This window comes from Sinocyclocheilus rhinocerous, unplaced genomic scaffold, assembly GCF_001515625.1.
Source record: "Sinocyclocheilus rhinocerous isolate Xijiao unplaced genomic scaffold, SAMN03320098_v1.1 scaffold112, whole genome shotgun sequence".
NCBI classification, from domain to species: domain Eukaryota; kingdom Metazoa; phylum Chordata; class Actinopteri; order Cypriniformes; family Cyprinidae; genus Sinocyclocheilus; species Sinocyclocheilus rhinocerous.
In genome coordinates this window covers 470,957-490,216 of record NW_015644008.1, presented here as the reverse complement: position 1 = coordinate 490,216, position 19,260 = coordinate 470,957, and the positions used below count along the sequence as shown (strand labels likewise).

Sequence of the window (19,260 nt, the reverse complement as noted above, 5' to 3'; positions counted from 1 at the left end):
ATTCGGCCAATCACAATGCATTGGATAGCTGGCCAATCACAGCTCACCTCGCTTTTTCAGACCGATGAGCTTTGTAAAAATCTACGCCTTTCAGAAAGGCGGTGCATAGAGGAGAAACAATAATGTACAGTATGTGGAAAATAATGTGTTTTTTTAACCTTAAACCGCATAAACACATTTCATTACACCAAATACACAAAATAATGTTCTTTTTAGCAACATCATATGACCCCTTTAAACCAATAGGCAACACCGATCTGATACTCAAGTGCCTGCTCTAGCAGATCATTTACCTTTGATGACCTGCTCTGGCTGTGTACACAGTGGAGTTAAAGGGGCACTACAGTCGTTGTCATAGTCTCCGGATGCTCTGAAGTTCTGCATGCCCTTTAGAGACTGAGATTGACAAATAAACAAATACAGACAGATATGAGCTAAAGGAACATTTCCATTCAGTTCAATGCATTTCAATTTGATTGTACATATACACTACTGTGTATAAATCTCTGAAACGTAACTTACCCATTTGTTTACAAATGATTTAGTTGTGGACACCCAAATTGCTTGAGGAGGATCAGCTGATTTGTCCAATTCCATCTGCACAGAGAAAACATCATATATAAGAGCAGCTTTCTTAAAGGACTGAACACTTACATTTAACAATGACTTCATTTCTATATTTTCAAACACGAAGCAGCTCAAGCTTACCTTCAGGATGGGAGCTTTCTCTTCACATACGAGCACACGCAAGTCAGGGTTACGCAGATCTGTACAGTAGATTTTTCGGTCACGTCCGCCAGAGTAGATGTGCGTGAAGGCCTCGTTCACCTGCAGGGCCCACACGCCCTCATCGTGGACCCGGTATGTGGCGATGCATCTCTGCTGACCGAGAGACCACAAGCGTATCGTACCATCTGAGCTGCCAGAGAGACACTAGACAGAGAAACAATGCAGGTTTAACGTGTATTTGATGAAAAACCTCAAAGTTAGAGTAACTATGGCTGTGTTCAGACAGGTAAAAAATATCAGATTTTTTGGCATATCTGAAGCAAATCTATTTAGCCGTTTGAAAAAAACAAAAAAAAACCAGACGAAAGCTGATGTTTACAAACATTAACCAAATCACATTCATATTAAAATAAGATTTTTTGCATCTCAGTTCGAAAAGCCGGATTCCAAAGATATTTTCTCATAGTTTGGGATGTCATGCACATGTGATATACAAAATTTGCAATTATTTCTGGAGCTGTGTTGAAGTCCTACCTGAGTGCCGTCTCTGTTTAACAATAATGATTTTACGTTGTCAGAGTGGCCTTTCAGCTTCATTAGCTTAGCACATGTCCGTGGATCCCAGACCCTCAGGACCTGACAAAATATAAAAAAAATGACACAAAAAATTTCCAACAATCAAAACCTTTTTATTTGAACCTGCAGTTGAAATGACAATTTTCCTTCCTTGAAACCTAAAACCACAAAACTGTGAGACTAACCTTCTCTGTAGATCCTGAGATGATCACAGTTCCTGTCTGATTCATGGCCAGACTGTAGATGGAGTCCTTGTTTCCACTCAGTGAGGAAGCTATCACAGAAATTATGGATGCAATCAGGGTTATTATACTTAACTAATTTAAAAAAAAATAAACAGATAACATTTTGAAATAAAATAAATGTTAACTGAAATAAAATATGCAAAAACCTAAACTTATTTAAGCTAGTTACCGAGGCAACATTTCATTTTCTTTCAGTTTAACTTGATGCACTTAAGTAAAAAAAAAAAAAAAAACTATATAAACATATTAAAAAAACTAACTAATACAAATGTCAAAAAGACACAAGAAATTTACTAAAACTTTAACTACAACTAAAATAAAAAAAAATTCCAACTTTTAATAAAACCTATAACAGTATCTCAACGATACTATAATAACACTGGATGCAGTGCTGCATTCACTTCGGAAGAAATGGGTTTTCATAATCATCTGCTTAATTACATGCTTCAACCCTAACTCGATGACTCAGAAGGAAGACAGTGTCAAACAGAATGATTAAGAGAGTTTACTCACTGGTGACTGTATTATTAGAGGCAGTCAGAGCCGTCAGTGTGTTCACATCCCACAGGAAGATCTGCCTGTCCAGACCGGCTGATGCCACCAGCTCCTTTTCCTTTGCATATGCTAAAGCTTTGACGTAGTCCTGAAGAGTGAATCAAAATCACTTTGTCTCATAATCACATTGCACACAAAATGGCAAGAACTTTCTCAAAATTTCAAGCTTTAATCTGTTTTCTATGCAAATTCCTGGAGCTGTTAAATGACCAAATTTTTTGTCAATAGTCAAATGTCTGGCAATGCAAGACTGCCATCAGAATAACCCTTATGCATGAAAATTCTAAACAAAATTAAAACAACAAACTAAGATGAATATAATAAGAAACGTACCTTATGTGTCCGTAACGTGGACATGCAGAACCCTTTGTGTGCATTCCAGACTTTCACGGTGGTGTCCGAGGAGGCTGATATCACTGCAACACAGAACAATCCACCGAAACTGGCTAAAGCTCAGAATATATTTGATGAGATTTGAGCATGAAGTTTCTGTAAAAGGCGCTTAGACGTACATGTTTTTCCATTACAACAGAGGATGATGTCATTCACCCAGTCCGTGTGATGCTCCATTGAAGCGATGTAAGGATCCTGCTGCAGTAAACGGCTGTTAGTTGGATTTATCAGAAACATTTAACCACAGAGAGACAGAATGGGGATAAAATACGCCTTTGAGGGAGATACAAAGTTAACACTGTTGCTCAAAATGGAAAGTGTGGTTGCACAGTCACAAAACATGGGACCAAGGGCATTAATATTCATAAATCATGAAAAATGCAGGTTGTACTTTGTGTTGATTGACACTCCATATCCTGACGATGGAATCTCGGCCGGCTGTGAAGAGTCTGTTGAGAGCAGGATCCAGCTGAAGAGCGTTCACACCGTTACGATTGTACTTCTCCACCTCATCTCTAATCACGTAGGAAACCTGTAAACACATCATTATTAATAACTTCAGTTTATTAGACAATCAGAGACTACCTACAGTCTACTAAACTACCAATTTACTACAGATATAGAAAAAGTAGGATATATGTGTCTTGCAAATCTCCATTAAGTGCATAACATTTAATTTTAAGGCTATACAACATCTATGCAATGGTATAACGTTATTGTTTTAATCTAATGAACCTAATCAATAAGCAGACAATTGTACTAAAATAACAAATTTAAGTACATGAATATAAACCTATACAGTGGTCCAAAAAGCATTTGGACACATTTAAATATGACTAAATGCCATTGCGTTTGCGTTACATATCACCACTGGACTATAGTAACACCACAGTAATTCTTGTAAGGGTGGTAATGTTTCGGTTGGTAAATATTATGGACGCTATATTGGCAACACTTTCCTGAAACAAGTAAACGTATTATAAATTCATTTATACATGGTTTTAAAGTTACGAAACATTTTCTGTAAATTATTACCTGGACTTTCCTCCGTCCCGCAGCGTTCTGCCTGTGATGCGTCGCCATCTTACATGTTGACAATCAGGGAATGAGTCACTTCCGGAAGAGAGCTGGCGTTTGTTGGGCCTGTCGAGATCTGTCACTAGAGGTCGCTATTGAGTACATTTGCATTGTTCACTGATAGCTGCCTGGATTTTTGCGGACAATGGACATTTTAAGATTTCAGACCCTTAAGATACCGATTTTAATTCTAAAATAGTTCAAATGGCATCAAATTGCACATGACATAACACAAGTTCAAATATATTTTAAAAATATAATAGCCATCCAGAGTAGATGTAAGATACAAGCAACATGACTGCTTGAAAAATTATGTCCAATATGAAATTAACAGACTAATTTATCTATTGAATTCCAGTCAGTGCAAGAGACATAAACCAGCAAAGGACCTGCATAAACCAGCAAAAGGACCAGCATAAACCAGCAAAGGACCTGCATAAACCAGCATCCCAGTGTCAAAACATACCTAACCAGCATATGCTGTTTTTTTCAACAGGGCAATTTATTTTTGTAAGCTGAGGATTCTTTTTTTTTTGACTTAGTAAATCATTAAACATTTCCCACTGGCAGTCAACATGTTTGTCTCTCTAAACTTTGATAGTACTGATCCATATGCGGTAATCCCGGGGGAAGTTAGTTCATTAATGAACTAACTTTTTACTTAGTCTTCATACCTCTGTTATGCATAGGTATATGTAAGTTATGCGCTAAAAAACAAAAACAAACTTTAGCTCATTCACCCAGCTTTATTCAGAATTTAAATCATCACACAGTTTAATAAAACCTAGAACTACAATATGTCTGTGATAACCATGAGTACAAATCAAAAATATTCTATTATGTAGGTACTATAAGAGCTTTCTAAAGATTAAAGTGGTTAACAATTATGGTGCATTTTCATCTCTGGTGAGCAAAACGATGTGGTTGGGTTTTTTTTTTTTTACATGTTGACTCTTGGTTTTCATCCAGAGTAGATATAAGATACTACAACATAATAAAACAACAACAAAAACAGTAAATAAAATTTAGATTGTACATCACAGTCAAATTTATCTGTTGTATTTCAGTCAGTGCTAGAGCATTACATTGCATCATCACATCCACCAATTTCCTAGCATGGATCAGAAGATCTAAGAAGTCACAAAAAGTCACAAAAAAATCTACAAAGTCACAGAAAATCAAAGAAGTCACAAAAATAAAAGAACATCAACAATTTTGACTGAGTAAATTATGAAACATTTCCTACTGGCTTTAACAGTCACGGTTGTCTCGCTATACTTTGATAGTACTGATCAACGCATCTACAGCGCATCTAAATGAAAAGCTCAGCAGTGTTTATAACAAAACTATCATATAAAAGCACAATGTACTGCATATATCAGTTTGGAAACAGTGTTGTGTGAAACAGGATGTACAAATATAATCTTTAATCAGGGAGCTGACAGAGTGCCATTTGTTTAATTTCCCATTGCATGTATTTATCCAAACTCTCCAGAGCTTCCTTTTTTGTGTATTGTTTCCATTCATCTGGAATCTCACCACACCCCTGGAATGTCTTACTGTAGTATATTTCCAGATCTTCCTGTGTTGTGAAACAGGATGTACAAATATAATCTTTAATCAGGGAGCTGACAGAGTGCCATTTGTTTAATTTCCCATTACATGTATTTATCCAAACTCTCCAGAGCTTCCTTTTTTGTGTATCGTTTCCATTCATCTGGAATCTCACCACACCCCTGGAATGTCTTACTGTAGTATATTTCCAGATCTTCCTGGTATCTGCACACAAACCACTTCCAGTACGGCAGCTCAGAGTTATCAGGCGTGATGCTCCAGTTAGCATATTTAGGACCTCCTCTTCTGTATTCTTTCCAGGGGACTGAATCATCTGAGGAATTTGGGTAAAAGGATCGATCACTCGATACTGCTGTTGTGCAGATATCAATAGCCAGGTTTGTTGTTCCTCTGTAAAACCACCCATTCAGTCCAGTATTGTGGTGGAAAGGAACGCAGTGATCTCCAGGATGGTCTTTCATTGTATTGGTGCAGATGGCGTTACAGAAAGGACACTGAACCCAGCAGCACTGACAGAAGTGCTCAATCAAAATCTCATCTGGTCTTTTCCTGCACTTCTCCAATTTTATGTCATTAATATTTTTAAAACTGTTCTGTAGGTTTGTCATCCTCTCCTCTAGACTGTCATTCAAAAAGGTCTCGAGAAAATCCAAGTCTTTAATTTCACTAAGATCACCACATGAGTTCTCTGTGAGTTTCAGCTCATCTGTCAGGGCTGTGGTGAAGCATCTGAACCACATGCTACCATCTCCATTCCGACTCTTGACCTTCACTGTTGTGGCTTTTATTGCATTACATACAATCTGCTCCTTTTGTTTTAGATTTCCTTTGAAAATATTTAGAATCATTTCATTTTGGCTGGTGAAGTAGCTTTTCACTTCGTTCTTTATGAATTGTTTGAAGTGTTCTCTGGGATTATGAATGTATTCTTTGTACTCCTCAAAGTCCTCCTTTTCTGCAAGGGATCTCAGAATGTGTTTCTCCAGATTGGGTCTGTTCTCACGTAAAGCTGTTATGTCAGACCTCATCTGTGTGGCCAAATCATTAGCAGTTTTGTTGTAAACTGCTTGTAGGATAGATGGTTCAAGTTTGCTGCAAATTAATTCACTCAGTATAGTTGTTGTTGTTGCTCCTTTGTAGTAGTTCTTGAAGATGTTCCAATACTGAGTTTTCTGCTTATTAAGATAAAGTCTTGGGTCATTTGCTTCTCTGAATTCTTTGTGGAGTTCAGTAAAAGTCTGTCTGGCAATCTCACACACATGGAGACTCAGATCTATGGTAAACTCCCTTTTCAATTTGTATTTTTGGCTCACGGATTGATGTTTCTGTACTGATTTTTTAACACAGTCTGTTATTTCCTGAATGTAACTCTCATTGTAGCCCCGTGTTCCAACTGGTGACTTCTTCATTATCATTTCAGTTTCCTGAATAATTTTGAGAGTCAGATCCCTTATTGAGTAATGAAGTTCAGCATTTAGGCCCATGTTCTCTTGTGGCTTTGGAGTCCATCTAAAATATCCTATGCCTGACATACTTTTTTGACCAAACCAACCATCCCACTCACTCTTGCTTTTCTTAGAGCTCTCGGTAGCTTCCGCTGAAGATTGCTGCAGATGAATTCACTCAGTATAGTTGTTGTTGTTGCTCCTTTGTAGTAGTTCTTGAAGATGTTCCAATACTGAGTTTTCTGCTTATTAAGATAAAGTCTTGGGTCATTTGCTTCTCTGAATTCTTTGTGGAGATCAGTAAAAGTCTGTCTGGCAATCTCACACACATGGAGACTCAGATCTATGGTAAACTCCCTTTTCAATTTGTATTTTTGGCTCACGGATTGATGTTTCTGTACTGATTTTTTAACACAGTCTGTTATTTCCTGAATGTAACTCTCATTGTAGCCTCGTGTTCCAACTGGTGACTTCTTCATTATCCTTTTAGTTCCTGAATAATTTTGAGAGTCAGATCCCTTATTGAGTAATGAAATTCAGCATTTAGGCCCATGTTCTCTTGTGGCTTTGGAGTCCATCTAAAATATCCTATGCCTGACATACTTTTTTGACCAAACCAACCGAACATCCCACTCTTGCTTTTCTTAGAGCTCTCGGTAGCTTCCGCTGAAGATGCCGTTTCACCAGAGCACTCCAAACGCTTCTTTAGTATCATGTAGTCACAATAATCACTCCGGCGGTCTATCAGTTTGTAGACTTTTTGTTTTAAGCGCTCATTTACAAGAGTCAGTTCACGGCTCATTTCAGATAATATCTGTGTCACATCTTCCCAAAAGTTAATGTCTGCCAGTGGAGGTGTGTCTTTGGTCATTTCAGTGACCCATTTACTCCACATTGTGTCAAACTCCTTCTTAAGCATATGTTCATCTGTTCCTGTATTTTTCAGTCTCAAAGCTAGCTCCTTGCTCCGACTGAAAAGCTTATTTTCATACTCTGTCCTTCTTTGATCCAGCTGCTCTCTGGCTTTTTTCTCTTCAATCGCTTCATCTAACTTTCGTTTTGTTCCCTTCACAAGGTCATCATGAAGCTCTTTGATTCTGGTTTCAAATCTTCCTCGCCATTGGCACAGAATGTCTTTGTCTTTGTCCTCCTCAAAGTAAGACGTGATTGATTTTTCTACCTGCTCCTTTGTCATCCTCATGTCAGCCAACAAGTCATTTTCCTGAACCTTAATGCTTCCATTAGCAATTCTGTTGTAGAATTTGTCTTCAATGCCGATCATGGCACTTCTGAGGCTCCACGTCCAGTCATTGTACTTAGTTTCTAGTTTTCTGTATACCGCAATCTCAAGTGTGTTTTTGAAGCTGAACACAAAGTTTTCATTTAGCAGTGCACTCCACAGATCATTAATACGCGTTCTGAACTGAGACAGTGTAATGCCATTAGATTAGGAAGCTTTTGAGAGAATGGTGTCTTTCAGCTCCTGAATATTTCTGCTGTAGTCGGGGTTCGGTGGTGCCATTGGTGGGCTGCCTTCCCAGAGCTGTGCAAAATACTTCACATCATTCTGAATGTCAAATGCAATGACGTCACTGAAAAACTCTGTATCACAATCTTCCTCTTTAGCGGCAAGTTTCGTCATCTCATCCAGTTTCTCCTGCAGTCGTCTCCTTCCCTCCATGTTTTTCTCTCCAGCTGTAACATCTGAAACGTTCTGATGCACAAACATGCAGCTTGGTTTCAGTCTGAACTTCTTCATCCTCATGAAGGCCTGAACAACAATCTGAAGAATGTCCTGCATCTCAGCAGTATTTTCTCCAAAGATGTTGATCAATGTCATATTTCCGAGACCAACAACAAATGTGGCCATTTCATTATCATGATTTCTTGTTGACCTTCCAGCCAGTTCTAGGGCACGAAGTCCTTCAGTATCAACGACCAGAATGTAGTCAAACTTCAGCTGTGCTTTCATCTCCTCCGACACTCTGACCAGCTGCATGAAAGCTCCTCTGGTGCATCTGCCAGCACTGACAGCAAACTGCAGTCCAAACATGGCGTTCAGCATGGTGGATTTCCCAGAGCTCTGAATCCCTAAAACTGACAACACATAGACCCTCTTGTCTCCAGCTGGGATTCAGTCTGACCTTCTTCATCCTCATGAAGGCCTGAACAACAATCTGAAGAATGTCCTGCATCTCAGCAGTATTTTCTCCAAAGATGTTGATCAATGTCATATTTCCGAGACCAACAACAAATGTGGCCATTTCATTATCATGATTTCTTGTTGACCTTCCAGCCAGTTCTAGGGCACGAAGTCCTTCAGTATCAACGACCAGAATGTAGTCAAACTTCAGCTGTGCTTTCATCTCCTCCGACACTCTGACCAGCTGCATGAAAGCTCCTCTGGTGCATCTGCCAGCACTGACAGCAAACTGCAGTCCAAACATGGCGTTCAGCATGGTGGATTTCCCAGAGCTCTGAATCCCTAAAACTGAGAACACATAGACCCTCTTGTCTCCCAGTTTCTGGATGAGTGCATCAAGAACAGCAGTAACCCAGATCAGAGGAACATGGGCAGCATCACCATCCATCAGCTCCAGAGGAAATCCAGAGATCATCATCTCTGCTGCAAGACTTGGAAGAGAGGAGAAGTTAAACTTCAGGTCTTTTTTGTTTTTCTTTACAGATGAACATGATTCATGTATCTGACCGATCTCTCTCAGTATGTGCTCCAAGCCAAAAGTTGCAGCTTGTAGTTTCTCAGATACTTTCTCAAGTTCGTCTTGTGCTGCTGTCATTTGCTTCGATTTATCATGTTTCTTTTTAAGATTTAGGACTGTTGACCATTTTTCATCATACTCATGAAGAAGGGCTGAAAGACTTTCAGTAGTGTAATTGTCTAGCAGGATGCCCAGCCATTTCAGAAAATATGCCTCCTCAGTTCCTAGGGGTGAATTCAGTTTTTGAATAAAGATTTTCATAAACTGACTCAGGTCAGATGTTTGCTGCAGTTCACGGATTTTCTGCATTTGTGATTTTTTGGAACTTTTGTTCTTTTCAATGTTGCTTCCCTTATGTAGTTCTCCTAATGTAGGTCGATAAAGTTCTTTATTTTTCTGGCACCACTGATGCCACAGGTTTCCCTGGCATGGCAGCAATGATTCTTTGATTTCAGTCAGATCTTTATCCTTCAGTAAATTTATCATCTGCTGTGCTGCTTCTTTTCCTTTCCTGCAGTCATCATCATTGACCTCATCCACTCTGACATCGTTGTTTTTGGACACATCTTCAAGCTTAAAGAAGGAACATGATTCAGTAGACAAGAGTCCATTATTTATAGCTCTTCTGATTTCTTCAAATACAACTGACTGATTTCTGCCTTTCAAACCAATTTTGTATTTCCCTTTCCGCATTTCTGTCAGAGCTGAATCATTGTCAGTAAGAAGGCAGATGAGTGGCTTTGAGTCCTTGTAGAAGGTTTGGATCTTGGTCATGCTTTTGTCATTCTTGTCAAGTTGTGGTAAAATAGCAACATTTACAGAGGCTGTTTCAGTCAGGATACCCAGCTGTTTTGCATGGGTTCCTGCATCACCATGGAGGTTACAGAACGCAACACAATGAGTAAATCTGTCTGTTTTCTCTCCAGATGGACAGTACCAGGCGATCTCCACCACTCCGTCCATCAGCACTCTGGTTCTGCTGCTGCCTGGGCAGTTCAACACAAGAATGTGTTGTGTTTCTCATTGATCAGGCTGTTCATTAGTTGAGACTTGGATGAGGATGCAGGACCAAACCTGAAGAAAGCCACCATTGGGGTTTCTGCTTTGTAGACTGGCAGGAATTTGCTAGAGATTTTACCTGTATCATCAATTGTCTTCCAGCTCTTGTTATTTGTCGAAATGACCAGAGTGGGAACTCAATCTGTTGTGTGAATGGATTGGGTACAAGCAGAGGCAGTGTGTACTGACACTGTGAGAGTTTAGTCACCATTCGCTGCTTTAGGAAACTATCAGCACAATGAAACACAGCCATCTGAACATCCATTAAGTGGACTGCATCTAATTTGTTTGTTTCATCTGAGGGTTTAGCAGTTTCTCCAAAAATATTATCAAAGGCATCAGCATCATCTTCAGATGAGTCATTGTTCCTTTGTTGTGTGTGTTGTTCATTATTCTCTATAATCTGAAGGTATCTTGCTCTGTAGTCCATCATCATCAATTTCTGTAGAAAAACTGAAGCCAGCTGCTCTTCTGCACAAAACTCTTGGGACTGTGATTGTACAACTGGCTTAAGGAAATCTACAGTTCTCAGTTTGCCTTCAAGATGAAGCCTGTCAATGAGTTGCTGTGCACCTAGCTGAAAAATACAGTACCATAAAATAGAATAGTTGAAAAGGAATGTTAATTTGTACACTTTTTTGAAAATGTAATACATTAAAAGCATATGACAAATATGAATATGCTCCCTGATCTCACCGTTACGTGTATCGGTATGTAACATTTGAAGGTATTATTTATTTACAGCTGTATAAACATAAAATCTATTATATCATAAATATATCTGAGGCTTCATTTTTACTATTTTTAGATATATTTTAGATCCCTTAACCCTATACCCAAAACCAACCACTTTTAAACAATCTAAAAAACATAACAGGCAGATAAACGTACAGTGACAATTATTTTAGTTATAATATAGGCCTACAATCCACCTTTTTCTTGCCCCATGACGCTTTGCACAAATTATGGGAGTAACTTCTGTTAAACTGTGTAGGTACAATCAGGTGACATTGTTCTACTCACCCTTCATCCATCGATCATTAAAGGAAATTTAAAAGTGTGAATGGATTAACAAATTACTTTCAGCAGACCACAAATAACTCCAAAAGCTTTTATAAAGATTATTTCTTCAGCAGTACTACGGATCGCTGTGGTGAGACCTGTGTACACACAGGTGGTCTAATGTTGTCCTTCCCATTTCGTAAGTCAGGGAAGGGCTGTAACATAATCTCATTGATTATAAATACACTATAATCAACTGATTAATTAAATTAATTAATAGATATTCAATATTTATAGATTCAATAAGGATTCATTTTTGTACGTCTCTAAGTTGTTTATATGCAAAACTTTTTTTGATGCTATGCAAATTTTAGAAGTCTATGCAAACATAACTGCATTCAAAAATAAAAATACATATGAATACTTTTGAGATCATAGTGTAATAGTTAAAATATGAATAACTAAAATAGGCCAGTTAATTCTGCATATAAGTTCTTACCTTTTGTTTGTCTCCTTTATCAGTTTGGACCAGGCTCCCCAAAGTCTGTGCATTAGTGTCACCGATGCTTACTGTTTCTGCATCTTGATTTGATGAAAACAGAGGGAAAGATTCATTAGTGGTCATTTTAAGAGAATTGAAAAAAGCGCAACCAAACTTTAGATTCAAGTACAAATGGATGTGTGCAGATTCTTTTGAACATTCAGCGTGACTAACATATATCGATTCACTAACAAATGCCATAATAAAGCGGTAACATTCAATTATGTCTTGCAGCTTGATATATATGATTTCAATATCATTAGGATACATAAAAATTAAAGTGACATTTAATGATCTTTAAATATTTCGGAGATTAAAGATTTCTTTACAGACTGATTAAAATGTATTAAACTCAATGAAAACTAATGAATTTTTATCCACTTTTTTATTACCACAAGTGAATCTATTAAACTATTTACACAGATATGAGACCTTAAAGCAGCGACGAGCAACTCTGCTATTTTTCAGAATCAACATCTGACTCTGGACTGAACTGAAGCTGTAATTACTTTCAGTGATGATTTCAGTGATTACTTTCAGTCTGTTTGACTGTTTTGTAAAGCTTGATATTAATACATGATTTTCTTTAAACAATATATGAAGAGTGGGCGGGGGCTCCCCCGTAAAACAATGTCTGTGTGCTTGGACCACACTTACCAATACCTACAAATACTAATGTGATCATGTTAAATTAAAAAAAAATATATAGAGGCATAATTCCACAAAAAACATCCATAATATTTATAATATTTGAATTTATTGCAGTATTATTTTTGAATCTTTATTTAAAATGTTGAAATGGAGTTGTGGTAAATGTATAAGCCAAAAATGAACAGAAGCTGTCAGGGACGCGGGAAGTAGGGGTGCTGAGGGGGCTGCAGCACCCCCTGTTTTTACATGGTTGCAAATGCAACGCCAAGTTTGTTCATTTAAATTTATTCAGTTTTAGCATTTAATAATTTATTTGTAATGATCTCTGAAATGTAAATTGTAAGTGGGCTATAATAAACCCATGTTTATCTTTATAAACATGATTAATTTTACTTGTGATGTTTATATGGGATGAAGCCTAATCCTCATGAACATGTGACGCTGGCGCGTGGTTTCAGACATGAACTATACAGAATGCGAACAAGATTAACTTTAATACAAGGAGATAATGGCGCAAAAGCGAATTTCAGATTTTTTTAAATGCCCATCCCAGCAAAAACTTTCCAAAATCGGCAGCACGAGCACCGGCGTAAGTGACATATATAGACAAGGACGCGGGAAGTAGGGTTGCTGAGGGGGCTGCAGCACCCCCTGTTTTCACATGGTTGCAAATGCAACGCCAAGTTTGTTCATTTAAATTTATTCAGTTTTAGCATTTAATAATTTATTTGTAATGATCTCTGAAATGTAAATTGTAAGTGGGCTATAATAAACCCATGTTTATCTTTATAAACATGATTAATTTTATATGGGATGTTTTCTATATGGGATGATTAGTCTAATCCTCACGAACACGTGACGCTAGCGCGTGGTATCAGACATGAACTATACAGAATGCGAACAAGATTAACTTTAATACAAGGAGATAATGGCGCAAAAGCGAATTTCAGATTTTTTAAAATGCCCATCCCAGCAAAAACTTTCCAAAATCGGCAGCACGAGCACCGGCGTAAGTGAACCAAGCTGTTCTCAAACTCAGAGAATGTAAGAATACACCACAATATTTGTTAATGAAATAGTGCTTCTTATACAGTTCTGTCATGAAAAGTTTAGCATGGTAATATACATGACATTGTTAATGTGTTTGGTCTTGGTGGAATTGATCTGCAAAGCTTCTGCTGCTGCGGCAGAACAAGTACCATGACTTGCTGCCAATACATCCACAGACATGCTGCTGTGAGCATGTAGGAAATACTGCTGCAGCACATATAACATATGAAATAACCCCACATATTTACCATACATGAAATAATCCCATAGCAGATCTATACAGGTAGACTGGGGAAGGTGGAGGGTTTCTGACGTGCGCTGCAACTGCTACAGCAAGTACTGGCTGAGTTTTTCAATGTTGAGCAGCAAGCTCATTGGCTGCTGATGCAACTAGAACCAGTCAGCTGCACCATGTGAATAATGATGTGAATATTTCAGATTGAGTTAGAACCTATAGACCTGTGCAATCTAGAGTTTCATGACAGAACTTTGCACTAGTTGCATTTCTTACCTGTGTTGTTGTGAGATGAATCATTAAAGCCTGAGCACACATGTGCTACGTTTGCATTACCATCAGGTTTCGGGTTACTCCCTTCTTCTACTGGTTTCACATTATCCTGGAGAGATAACAAGAAATGATCTGTTTCTTATTACAATGATTTTTAAAGGTTGTTTAATTGTGCAAGAGTAAAAATGTGTATGCATCTGAACATCACACTTGTATGTTTATTCTGCATCACTGCTTGTTACTACAAAGACTGTAGGTGAAATAGCCAAACCTTTGAATTAGAAGGACAATTTCTAGAACATTGGGCCATGTAGCGTATGTAAAGTGAGGCACACTCTTAAAAATAAAGGACCTTTACTTGCATTGATGCTTCCATGAAAGGTTTAACATCCAAAGAAACTTTCCATTCCACAAAAGGTACTTTTTTAGTCCAAAAAGGTCTCCAAAGAGAAAGGAAAAATTGAAATCGCATCATATGACCCCTTTATTGAAATATAATTTACACTGAGAAAAATTATTCTTTTAAGAACTGTTCACTGAAAGTTTCTTTGGTTATTCTATGGCATCACTGTGAAAACCCCCTTTTGGAACCTTTATTTTTAAGAGTGCAAGAACAATAAAACTTTAAAAAGACATTTCTTTATAAGGTATACTCTTCACTCTTAAAAATAAAAGTTTCTTTATTGGCATCTTTGGAAAGAGAACTAATGGATGCCCTACGCATCATATGACCCCTTTATTGAAATATAATTTACACTGAGAAAAATTATTCTTTTAAGAACTGTTCACTGAAAGTTTCTTTGGTTATTCTATGGCATCACTGTGAAAACCCCCTTTTGGAACCTTTATTTTTAAGAGTGCAAGAACAATAAAACTTTAAAAAGACATTTCTTTATAAGGTATACTCTTCACTCTTAAAAATAAAAGTTTCTTTATTGGCATCTTTGGAAAGAGAACTAATGGATACCCTAGTAAAAAAAAAAAAAAAAAAAAAAACGATGCCAATTTATTTAAAATGCATTTATTTCATAAGTATTCTTCAAATCCATTAACATATTTATTGACATATCACTTAAGACTTACTGATATGAAATTTAATGAAACTTTATTTGGAGTATTTCTTTATTGCACAATGCACATTTCTTAATATTATGCCTAAAATGTGTTTTAATATACATTTTAATAAGATTGAATGATTTCTGTATAGTGTCTTTAAATTTAAAATATTTAAAGTGTACCTGAAGTATACTTGCAATAGTTCCAATTTAGCACAATCAGATATACATATATCTTTAGTTGGACCTCAGCACTACTTCCGCACAATTAAAGTGCATTAAGCACAAAATTTGCAAAGTATACCATTTTAGTACATTTTTTTTTTCACTAGGGTTTTAAGAACTGTTCACTGAAAGGTTATTTGAAGAACCCAGAGTGGTTCTTCTATGGGATCACTGCAAAAACTTCCTTTTAAATCCTTTATTTTTAAGTGTATTATCACATTTACCTTGTATTCTCCATGTGCTTTATTTGAGGTTCCAAGAGACTTTACACCATGGTCTTGATCATGTGATGTGAAAAGAACTGAAGTTGGTTGCATCTGAAATTCTATTTTAGCGGTTAAGTCTGTCACAAAAGGGTCATAATTGTCTTTGTTTAGGTTTTCTGTATATTCTTCATCATGTATCACTGGAAGATTGTCCATCACGTTATCTGGGGTTTGATGTGTCGCTGGAGATGGAGCCAAGACATCATCTGCTTCTTGATCGGTTTCATGAGGACTGTCCATGACATCTTCTGTATATTGATGTGTCACTGGAAGATTGATATCATTTGGATTTCTGTGTGACACTGAAGAAATGTCCATGACATCATCTGAATCTCCATATGATTCTGGAGAGGTGTCCATGACATCATCATCTGTACTTTGATCCATAATTATATGACTGGAAAGAAAAATAAACATTGCCCAGGTTTGGTGGATCAGATAAACCCCAGACAATACAGGTCAAAAATTATTTGATCACTTTTTGACACTTGTGTCACACTTAACTTCAGTGTTGGGAAGGTTACTTTGGTAATGTAATAGGTTACAGATTACAAGTAGAGTTGGATCGAGAGGACTGTGATGCTTGTGGGCCTACGGAAAAAGAAAGTTGGCTCCTTATGCAACGTCCAACTGCAGTGATCATCCGACCGCCGGTTCTGTGAGAAAAAACTGGTTTGTCTTTCTTCTGCTTTTAATATCGGGCAATATTCACCCTAATCCAGGCCCAGAGCAGGTGCAGCTGCAAACTCCAGATGAGTTCAAGAATAGCGATGGTTTGCGCTTTGTCCATCTTAATGTGCGTAGTATGATAAATAAAATAGACCTCATAAGAGTATGGGCTGAGTCAACGAACTCTGATATTATTGTTCATGGTTAAATAAATCTGTTACAAACTCCATGATACACATCGAGGGATACAACATCTACAGATCAGATCGCACAAAAAAAGGTGGTGGAGTAGCAATTTACGTTAAGTCGACGTTAAACTGTACTTGTATTCGTTCTAGCAGCAAGCCAAATTGTTTTGAACTTTTGACAGTTCAATTATCATTTTCAAATGGTCCCGATATCATTGTGATTGGAGGTTATCGTCCACCGTCAGCGTCAAGTGAAGCTATCACTTCACTTACCGATCTTCTTCACAACTGAACCAACTCAGAGCTGATTTTGCTTGGGGATTTAAACTGGGATTGGACATCAAAAATATCTGATCCATTCAAGGACATTTGTGACTCTCTTTGTTTGGAGCAATTGATTAACTCTCCAACCCGGATAAATCAAAAAGATCCAAATAAATCTTCGCTAATTGATGTTATTTTAACTAATGCTCCTCATAGATTTTCTGTAACTGGAGTTTTTTGTAACGATGTTAGTGATCATTTTGCAATAGTATGTGTGAGACAATGTAGGATTTTAAAAAGTTCACCACGTATTATTTTGAGGCGTCAATTTAAACATTTTAATGAGCAAGCCTTTTTGCGGGATATTTATGAGAGTGATTTATTTACTGTCTCATTGATATCTGATGTTAATTTAGCGTGGGATTATTTTAAATGTACTTTTTTAATGCAACAAACATGCTCCTGTTAAAAGAATTAGGGTAAGAGGCAGAGATAATCCCTGGTTTAACGAGTTAATCGCTTCTCGTATTAAAGAGCGAGATGCTGCATGGGCCACAGCAAAGAAAACAAATAACCATTTGGATTGGGTACGTTATAGAACACTAAGAAATAATTGTACAAAATTAGTTAAGAAATCTAAGTGTGATTATTATTTAAACATGATAAATGAAAATCTTAATGATCCAACAAAATTTTGGAAATTGACCAAATCAGTCTCTGGGCTAAAATCTTCTATTTGTTTACCTGAATATTTAAAGGTAAAGGAAAGAATTATAAAGCGAAAAGAAAATATTGTTAATGCCTTTAATAGTCATTTTATTGCTGCTGGCTTAACTTCTGATGTTAGTAATTTAGCAGAACATAAAACAAAAGGGAGTGTTGATTTATGTCATCCTACTCAGCTTTTTACTTTTACTCCTATTTTAGTAGCACAAGTTCACAAAGCTCTATTAAATTTAGATTGTAAAAAATCAGCAGGGCCGGATAATATAGAGCCTTATTTTTAAAAAATTGCGGCAGATTGCATAGCAGAACCAATTACTGTTATGTTTAATTTAAGTTTAACTTCAAATGAAATTCCACATGCATGGAAATCAGCTATGGTTCTCCCTTTGTTAAAAGGGGGTGACCCTTTTGAATTAGACAATTACAGACCTATTTCAAGGCTATCAGTTATTGCGAAAGTATTTGAATCTCTTGTAAATGACCAAGTCAATTAAATCTGTATGTGGGTGTGTGTAAATATTCAAATGTAATCCCCTTTGTAATCGTTAACATTTTCATAAGTAACTGTAATTTAATTACACATTTTTTCTTAGTAACTGTAACTGATTACAGTTACATTTATTTTGTAATTAAATTACTTAATTCCGTTACATGTAACTAGTTACTCCCCAACACTGCTTAACTTTCATTGTATTAGAAACAAAATATCAAACCAAGTGACATCTGCAAATGATGCTTTATGTAAAAAAAAAAAAAAAAAAAAAAAAAAGAGAGATTTAAATGCTGTTTGCATCAGTACATAGTAGGTAATAGTCTACACCAGAAACCAAACGGCTCCAACTCCACCTCCTAATATGCAACTCCGTTATATATTTCATAGCTCTGACTCCTAGGAAATTGACTGTTTATTGACCAACTTTGCATAAAAATTGATTGGATATTTGGTGAAGTAAATAAAGATGAAAGATGAAATTTTATGAATGTGACATTAGCAAAGAAAAAAAAGGATATATCATGTGGATGCGCATGATTCAATGTAAATCATCTAATAAAACGCTTAAGGACATAAAGGAATATTATATACAACACATGCATCGTGTCATTAAATAAAATAAAATAAAGGTTTATATAATCATCTCCTTAATAATACAACTATCAAAATAATTAAAATTAATAATAATAAATTAAAATCACCTGTTGATCATCGACCGGAATCCATCCAAGCTTGAAAGTCAAAAGGATTAAAAATACTGAAACAACTCAAACAATACACACTGCGTATGAAGACGAGAGACAAGGGAAGCCCAGATCAACTACAAATGAAAATGTGGGCTACAGAGGAAACAGGGCTGCGTTCAGCCCCGACAAAAACGGTGCAACACGTTTTTTAAACGGAAACGGTGGTGCGTTGAACACCCTGTTCTGATGACGCAAGAGTTGCAACTATGGCAGCTGAGAAGGCCATTCTTTGTGTTTTTTTTTGAAGAATTTTCGGAGCCTGATGAAATCGGTATAAATACGTGTTTAATACTGCAAAATACGCTCGATGGTACAGTCATTGCCCTTGCCATCCAGAATAAAAGAGAACATCCCAATCAAATGAAAGGATTTGTGGAAACTGTGGTTCCTAATTATTGTGATCCAACATTTGCCTCGCATTTCAGGATGAAAAGACAAACATTTCAGGTCAAGGATCATCCACTTCTTACCTCCGAGACTGTGTTATGATCTATATGACCTT

At 36.9% G+C, this 19,260-nt stretch overlaps 1 protein-coding gene and 1 pseudogene across 2 annotated transcripts in view; both read right to left on the bottom strand.

The window, feature by feature from the left end:
* Positions 1-3,827, bottom strand: part of LOC107757819 (WD repeat-containing protein 48) — a 10,138-nt gene extending 6,311 nt beyond the window's left edge. Inside the window, exons 1-10 of one of the 2 annotated variants that reach the window (XM_016575403.1) lie at positions 3,534-3,827; positions 2,890-3,030; positions 2,618-2,693; positions 2,439-2,521; positions 2,064-2,193; positions 1,491-1,579; positions 1,264-1,365; positions 709-933; positions 523-597; positions 294-396 (exon numbers count right to left, since the gene is read on the bottom strand). In XM_016575403.1, the coding sequence (XP_016430889.1) occupies positions 294-396; positions 523-597; positions 709-933; positions 1,264-1,365; positions 1,491-1,579; positions 2,064-2,193; positions 2,439-2,521; positions 2,618-2,693; positions 2,890-3,030; positions 3,534-3,581 (1,072 nt within the window). In that variant the 5' untranslated portion in view covers positions 3,582-3,827. Of the gene's footprint in view, positions 1-293; positions 397-522; positions 598-708; positions 934-1,263; positions 1,366-1,490; positions 1,580-2,063; positions 2,194-2,438; positions 2,522-2,617; positions 2,697-2,889; positions 3,031-3,533 lie in introns of both variants that reach the window. The other variant, XM_016575402.1, reaches the window with a different exon arrangement.
* Positions 3,828-5,178: 1,351 nt separating this feature from the next.
* Positions 5,179-18,780, bottom strand: LOC107757818 (interferon-induced very large GTPase 1-like; annotated as a pseudogene).
* Positions 18,781-19,260: the final 480 nt, after the last annotated feature.